The sequence below is a fragment of the Microtus ochrogaster genome, linkage group LG4 (genome assembly GCF_000317375.1).
Source record: "Microtus ochrogaster isolate Prairie Vole_2 linkage group LG4, MicOch1.0, whole genome shotgun sequence".
NCBI lineage: Eukaryota > Metazoa > Chordata > Mammalia > Rodentia > Cricetidae > Microtus > Microtus ochrogaster.
In genome coordinates this window covers 45,105,992-45,113,667 of record NC_022030.1, presented here as the reverse complement: position 1 = coordinate 45,113,667, position 7,676 = coordinate 45,105,992, and the positions used below count along the sequence as shown (strand labels likewise).

Genomic DNA, 7,676 nt, shown 5'->3' with positions numbered 1-7,676 from the left:
CCCTGACTGTAGGCTTGTTTCTCCCCTACCCCCATCTTTGGAGGTGCCACCATCTCTTTTGATGCTGCCTGGGATGCTGTATCACTCTGCACCCCCCCTCTCCCCGCACCTCCCCGGGGCTCCCACAGTAGAGCATGCGCAGTGTGGTCCATGCGGGCCACAGCATCAGCATCTGCAAGAGCATCAGCATCCGTACCCGAAAGCCCGCTCGGGCGCGCTCCCGGAGGGTGGGGTGCAGTACCGCGCTGCGCGTCCCCTGTCTCGTGCCCGCGCTGCGCGTGCCCGCGCCGCTCGCTCCCGTGCTCCTCCTCAGCATCCTCAGGCCCGGCAGCAACCCCCGCAGTCACAGGAGCGGCCGCGCCCGCCACTGGGAGGGTGCAGCCACTGGGGAGGGTCTAATTTGGCTGAGCGGAGGGGACCCTTTCTGCAGGCCGCTTCCCGAAAGGCGGAAATAGCCGAGGAGGGCGCGCCGCTGTCCCCCAGCCCCCGGGCCCCTGACCCCTGCCCGCGGCCGCAGCATGCACGCCCAGCCGGCGTGACCGGCTCCGCCCGCAGCCGCCCCGCAGCCCAGCCCGGAGCTCTCGCGGGTCACTCGGACCGGCGCCCGGGAGCGATGAGCCATGAAGCCGCCCGGCAGCAGCTCCCGGCGGCTACCCCTGGCGGGCTGCAGCCTGGCCGGCGCCTCCCGCGGCCCCTGTCGCTGCCCCGCCGGCCCGGTGCTGGCCCGCGCGCCACCCTGCCGCCTGCTCCTCGTCCTTCTGCTGCCAGCGCTCGCCGCCTCGTCCGGGCCCCGCGCCTGGGGGGCCTCTGCGCCCAGTGGTGGGTATGGCCGGTGCCCTTTTCGTTGCCTTTTCCATGGGGCCCTTGGGAGGAGAGAGAAGGGCACGCAGGTGCATGTACCCTGGACGTGTGAGTCCCCAGCCTGGCCTTTGAGCGCCTCTCTGTCGACCTGTACACCCTTCTCAGTCCCAAGCCCAGGTTCATGCTAGTTCACTTTTGGAAGTCCGTTTCTGTTGCATTCACTAAAGACCCATTCCAGTGACTGTGGGTTCCACCCAGAGGTATTTCGTGGCTCCCGAGTCCTTTAGCGCTCCCTGTGTAACTTCCAGGGACAGGGATACGCAGTGAGCAAGCAAGTTGCTTCTTGCTTTGGGGAACCTTCCTATGAATGCGGGGAGCATGCAATAATAGTGGCAAATGTTTGTTTCTTCAAATTCCCCACTAGGTTTAGTGTCTGCTGTTGGAATTAAGGTGAGGGAGGCATACTTTGGGGACCAGAGAATGAAAGTCTCCAAGACACACTTTGCGCATGACCTTTGACTGTGTTTTCCCAAAATGCTTGTCATAATGAGCAATCAGAATAATACAGTACTGAGCACATTGGTGATTGGAAGTCACTGAAATCAGAAAGCTGACCTTGGAAGTAAAAGAAAAAGAATTTGGAAAGTTGCCAACTTCTGTAGCCCTTTATGACAAAACAGTTTTTTCCCTCATCTCAAAGTTAAAAAAGAAAAGGAAATCACACACATATATATATAGTTGAAAGAATCACTTTACATTCAAGGTTCATGAATTCAGCCCCCAAGACATGTCAGGAATGTTCTTAGCTCCCAGATGGGATGCTGAGCTTGGTCTAGTTGAATTGCTCTGACCTCCAAAGAGGGAGGGGATGAGGGTCAGGACCCTTGAGCATGTCCAGTTGCTGACTCTTCTCTAAGCCTTTTCTGTCCCTGCCCCCTCATAGTTGGGACATTCAGATTGAAGACTGGTTAGGGAAGGTCTACAATGGCTATAGTATAATATACAATGTAGAACCACCATTGTATAAGCTTCCCTGGCTCCTAACTTACCCAGAGTATCCCACTGTTACAATCACTTGTTTTTCTGCGTCTCCACTTCCTACCTCCTTATAAATAGAAAAACTTTGTTAATGCAATTAACAGAAAGGTGCATTTTAGAACGTACACACTTACTGGATGTCTATGTGTATGTTTGTGTATATTTGTGCTTTTTGCTCTCCCCCCTACCCCACCCCACCCCCAGCTCTGCATTGGAATGAAACTGCAGAGAAAAACCTGGGAATCCTGGCAAATGAAGACAATACATCGCAACAGAACAGCAGCAGCAATACCAGCTCCAGCAGTGCAATGCAGAAGGAAATCACACTGCCTTCAAGACTGGTATATTACATCAACCAGGACTCCGAAAGCCCTTATCATGTGCTCGACACAAAGGCCAGACACCAGCAGAAACACAGTAAGGTAGGCAGGGGCTGAGTAGGCCCGGGTTGCTGCCATGAAGACTTCTCCTTCGGTTTGACTTTCTGCCAGAATCTGATTTCACAAATTTTAGCGCAGCATTTTATTAAGAAAGCAATTAATATGATGATAGAAGAGAAACCAGAGGGAATTAACTTGGGATCGACCAGGGCAGGGTTTACTGTTTGTTTCTTTGACTAAATGAAACTGAACAATTTCAGATGTCCCGTGAGGAACTTGGTTCCCGCGTCCCTCAGGTGCTTTGGTACTAAACAGTAGAGCGAACTTGTTTTGGGGACCTTTACGTAAGGATGCAGGGATCTACCTTTCTGGAGATAAAAACTCCCGGCAGTCTGTCCACAGAAGGCCTCGCCGATAGGCAGTGTGGCTGCCGTTTCCCCAGCAGTGTTTCTGTGCAGAACTTGCATTTGAGTTTACTTTATTTCTTTAGCTGGGCATTGGGTTGGCATGGCAGCATTGCTATGATATTTTTTTGTCAGTAAACAATCTGGCATTTCAAGAGGCTCTGAAGAAGAGGAAACCATGACTTGTCTAAGATAACAACTAGTTTGGGTTGATATCATCCTTGAGGACTCTCTGTGTCAATGGGGAACATGAGCTTCTAGGTTGGTTTAGAAAGTGGTATTGCGCTTGAAAAGGGGACTCAATTGAAGACAGAAGTATTTAATGTCCCAAGAGTTTATGGGATCCGTTCTCCTGTGTCATTGGACCCGAAGCAGGTCTACACAGTGACATGGTGGAGCCTCTGTTTTGTATTAGGTGCAGAAAAAGAAAACAGACTCCTTATGTTATATATTTCCTTCTGAACAGTTCCTGTTCAGTTGGCAAGAGAAGGAAGTAGTTAAAGCATGTAGAATTTAGGCCAAGCTTCTGTGATTTGCGCCAGTGTGTGGTTAGTTTACTGAAACAGGGGTAAGTATAGTGTCCTTCCCCATTTCATAAATGGGTAGATAAGGATACAAGGCCTTTTGATGACTCTTCTGAAGGTTGTAAAGTAGCTTTTGGATTTGAACTGTTAATTGTTACTATTTTAGAACAAGCGAGGTCCTGAAACAAAGCTTTCATCCCACTGAATAACTTCGTTAACCTGTTCGGCTTGTTCATGTGATTTTGAAGGGGTTTTTGCCCACTGTGGTTCAGATCATGAACTTCTTTTTGGCCAAGTCTTTCCCTCAGAAGGTTTTCTGTATCAGAGGAGCAACTAACACTTCACGTCTTACTGGTGGAGGGGGTGGGTGTTGTCTTTAGGAAGAGACATCCAAGGTCAAGCAAGCATTGAAGACTAAATACCTTCCCTTATAAATGAGCCTTGTGCCAAGTGGGGGATGGGCTGTGCTCTGTGGTTATAGTTTTTAAACTCCAGGGCCTTAGCACAGGGCGGTGGAGGAAGGCCAAAGTTGCTCCAAGGCTGGCTTTAAAGAACGTCTAAGCCTTCCTCAGCCCAGATCTGAAAGAAGCTTCGGTGGAATTTCTTCTTAACTTGGGTGTTGAACTCTGTGACTGATGCTTGCCCAGTGGTCTAGCCTTAGATGGCTGTTTTGCTTGTGGGTGTGATTTTACATCATATGTCTGACTTAATGATAGTAATATCTGTTGAACTTTTACCTGTCACTATATAGAGGCACAGAGTCTTCCTGTGGAGCCTGGTTTGATGTTGAAGTGATTAAGCTTCTTGACAGCCCCTCCCCCATAGACGGACTTTTTATTTTGACTTTTGAAAAGAATGTTTAGGCAGGAATAATATTCAAAACTTTTTTTCTTTTTAGTTTAATTCCATAAATATCTGTTATACATTTCTCATATGCAAAGCTGTATGGTAAGGGTTCACAGATAAGAGATAAGAGTTGCAAGGATGAAAAAGTCGTAGTTATTCTCCAGGAGACACAGGCTTGGCATAAGCAAGATTCTGAGATGTACCTGGGTCAGATTTTAATAGTGCTGATCTGATTTGGTACCACCCGAAATTTCCTTTTGTGGTCCACGGTTTCCTTTTCCCTGGTATCTTTAGGGTTTTCTTGAACTGGTTGATAAGAAATATTGTTAACATACAAGAATCTGGAAATAATTCACCACAAAAGACCGGCTTCGAGCAAGCCAAAAATTCATTTAGGAGAAACCTGATATCAGGGAGGCGGCAGGGTTTGGGTTCTAAACTGTGTCTCTGAGGCAGAGGCCTCAGAGCCTGCTCCAGAGTCCCATCCAATCAGAGTGTAGTACTGGGAGAAGCAGTTGGGGACTTTGATGGTGACACAGTTTCCGCCTGTCAGGGAGTTCTGTGATTTGGTGGCTCGGACCAGCTCTGGGCCAACCAATCAGAAAGAGTGGAATGCTTGTGTGAGAGACTGGGGGTGCTGTGTGCGGGGTTGGGGGCATGCTGTGGCTATGTGAAGGTTAGGGGGGCTGCAGCCTAGCCTTAGGTAATTTGGGTAGTAGCTCAAGGCAGATTGGCAGTCTGGTCCACAATGGAGTTTCTGCTGCTAACTAGGATGGAGCAATAGTGTATGTTTTCCAGTGGCTCCTAAGATGGTTTGCTTCATATCAGTGATGAGAGACTTGTCAGCTTGCTACCTCCCAAAAGTTACAATGAGAAAGCATAGAATTGCGTTCTCATTGCTTTAAATCTAGTTTTTGGTTTTAATATCTGCGGACTCGAACTTTTCCTGCACTAGGGTTCTGTTGCGCTGAGGCACATTCTAAAGGACGCCCTAGACATGCTGAGTCACCGTGCCTCCCTTCTGAGTCCCTGTGACTGGGGGGAGGACTGAAATGGGCTTTCCCAAATCTAGGTCGCAAGGCCAAGCTCCACATTTATGTCTGAAGAAGTTTCATAATCTTGCTTTGGATGCATGGAAAGTTAAAATGCTGATTAACTCTTTCACAGTTGGGGAGTCTGAAAGCTGCGTGTGTAGTCTACCTCGGTATATGTTATTGGGTTTGAAAATCATAACTTTCTTTTTGTCAAGGAATGCTGAGGAGTTGTGCAGGTTAGTTTTTTGGTCTATCAATTTGACACAAACTAAGAACATTTGGGAAGAGGAAATCTCAACTGAGAAAGTGCCCCCATCAGATGGCCCGCAAGCAACTCTTAGGGACATCCTCTTGATTAATAATTGATGTGGGAGGTCCTTGCTTACTGTGAGCAGGGCCACCCCTGGGCAGGTGGTCCTGGGTTCTATAAGACAGCTGGTAAATAGCCCTCCTCCAAGGCCTCTACTTAAGTTCCTGCCTCCAGGCTCCTGGCTTGAGTTCCTACTCAGACTCTTTCAGTAATAGAAAGCAATTCGGAATGTGTGAGCCAAATAAACTCTTTACTCCCCAAGTTGCTTTGGCCAAGGTGTTTTATCACAACCACAGAAAGCAAACTATAACAGGAATTATTTCAATTTCTACATAGTCGAAATGTTGTAGAAACAGTTGTCCAAACAGCTCCATTTTTGAGAGAAGTGAGTACACTTATAACTATGCCAGGATATGAGACATAGACTAAGACAGCCAGAGAAGGCAGAGAATAAATAAGCCCCTCAGACCTAAACTTTCTTTCTTTTTTTTTTCTTTTGGCTTTTGGTGCTTTCCCAAATTAAGATTCCTTTACAGACAGTCTTATTGGCTGATAGTTTATTATAAAGTCAGTTTAGTATGATGTAGCAGTTTTCAGGCCTGCTACAGAAATTAGTCATTTCGTGTGATGCTGGAAAATACAGATCTGTTGTCCGTCCTATTTTCTGTCGCACAGGTTCAGTCTTCCTGAAATCATCAGGTCCTGAGCCGCTCTTTTGTGGGACAGCACTGCAGTGACTGGAGGCCGGGTCCCTCCAGGAAGCTTTAGCCTGGGGGTCTAGCCTCTACAAAGATGAAGGTGTGATTGAAGGGTTGGGGCTTTCAGCCTTGCCCATCAGGAAAGGGGCTTAACATTTGGTTGATCATCAGTGCCTAGTGACACAATCAACCATACTTACCTAATAAAGCTTCCCTGAAGATGCAAACGCATCGGATTCTGGGAGCTTTCGGGTAACTGAACATGTGGAGGTTCCGAGATGGAGTGGTACCCAAACAGAGCCTGGAAGCTCAACATCTTACTCCCATACCTGGCCTTATGCATCTCTTCCACCTGGCTGCTCATCTGACTTTTCTATAATGTCCTTTATAGTGACTAGTACATGTTTCCCCAGAGCTCAGTGAGCTGCTCTGAGCAAGCTAATCAACCCTGAGCAGGGAGTGCTGAGGCCCCTGAGTTATAGCCAGCTTCTATCAGCACAGGCTCTGGCTTGGGACTTGTGACTGACATCTGAAGTCTTGTGGGACTCAGCCTTCAACCTGTGAGATCTGACACTATCTCCAGATGTATAGTGTCAGAACAAAATTGAATTAGAGAGTGCCTGACTTGTTCATTGTGAAGAACCTGCCAGTTGCTTGATGTGTAGGGAAGAAGCCCCAGACAACACATGTTAGCAGTGCTGTGTGAGATGGAAGATTGAGCTTTGCATGTTCTGATGTCTCTTTCTTATCAAGACTTGCCCAGATTTATGAATCTAGGAGGAATGATATGATGCAGGGCACTAATAATATGATTATTACACACACTAATGTATTAATATTGATGCAGGGCACTAATAATATGATTATTACACACAGTAATATATTATCAATGAAGGGCACTAATAAAATGGACAAAGGTGAGGAGCATTCTTCACTCATCCACTCCTTTTTGAGGTGATTCTGTGAAGTCTGTTCCTAAGAAACACGAGCCACAGCTTAGGGTCAGGGGAATGTGACCCAGATATCAATGGAGTCACCGAAACATTGACCTCTTGCCGTGGACTGACTTTTAGGTAAACAGTCTGCTCCTTACTCCCCACAGTTGCAGACTGAGGAGAAAAAGAGATGATTTACTGAATTCAATTTCTTCCTTCCTGGGGGCTGAATCCAGAGAATCATGTGTGGTAAACACATATGTACCACAGCCGCATCCTGGCTGTAAGTAAATTTGGACCATAGTAATTATGCTTTTGAGTTTACTTCAGTTTTTTTTAACAATATTCTTATTGATTATTTGGGAATTTGACATGATGCACCCTATCATCCTATATCCCAGTTCTGAGTTTTTGATTTTCTAGATGCCAGAAGCTCCGTTCTTCTTGTTATGGGGCAATAGGAAGAACAGTATGGGACAAGGAGGTCCCAAGTGTTTCTCCTGCAGGATGTTTTTAATAATCTTTAGAAGTCAGGGATATATGTTTTTATGATCCTTGTCTATTAAGAGGAAGTATCACTCTTGTGGAAATGGGAAAAAGGAATCTGGCCTGAAAGTTCCTTTCACAAGTCCAAGTTTTAGTCAAAGATCTGTTTGTAAAGTCTTACGCTGTGGATGCACCCCTGCTTCTGCATCAGCAAACTCTG

General features: G+C 47.1%; 1 protein-coding gene across 3 annotated transcripts in view; it reads left to right on the top strand.

The window, feature by feature from the left end:
- Positions 1-203: 203 nt before the first annotated feature.
- Adam23 (ADAM metallopeptidase domain 23) overlaps positions 204-7,676 on the top strand; it is a 162,045-nt gene continuing 154,572 nt past the window's right edge. Inside the window, exons 1-2 of one of the 3 annotated variants that reach the window (XM_026786219.1) lie at positions 204-819; positions 2,044-2,261. In XM_026786219.1, the coding sequence (XP_026642020.1) occupies positions 621-819; positions 2,044-2,261 (417 nt within the window). In that variant the 5' untranslated portion in view covers positions 204-620. The remainder of the gene's footprint in view (positions 820-2,043; positions 2,262-7,676) is intronic. The other 2 variants (XM_013351657.2, XM_005361484.2) reach the window with 2 other exon arrangements.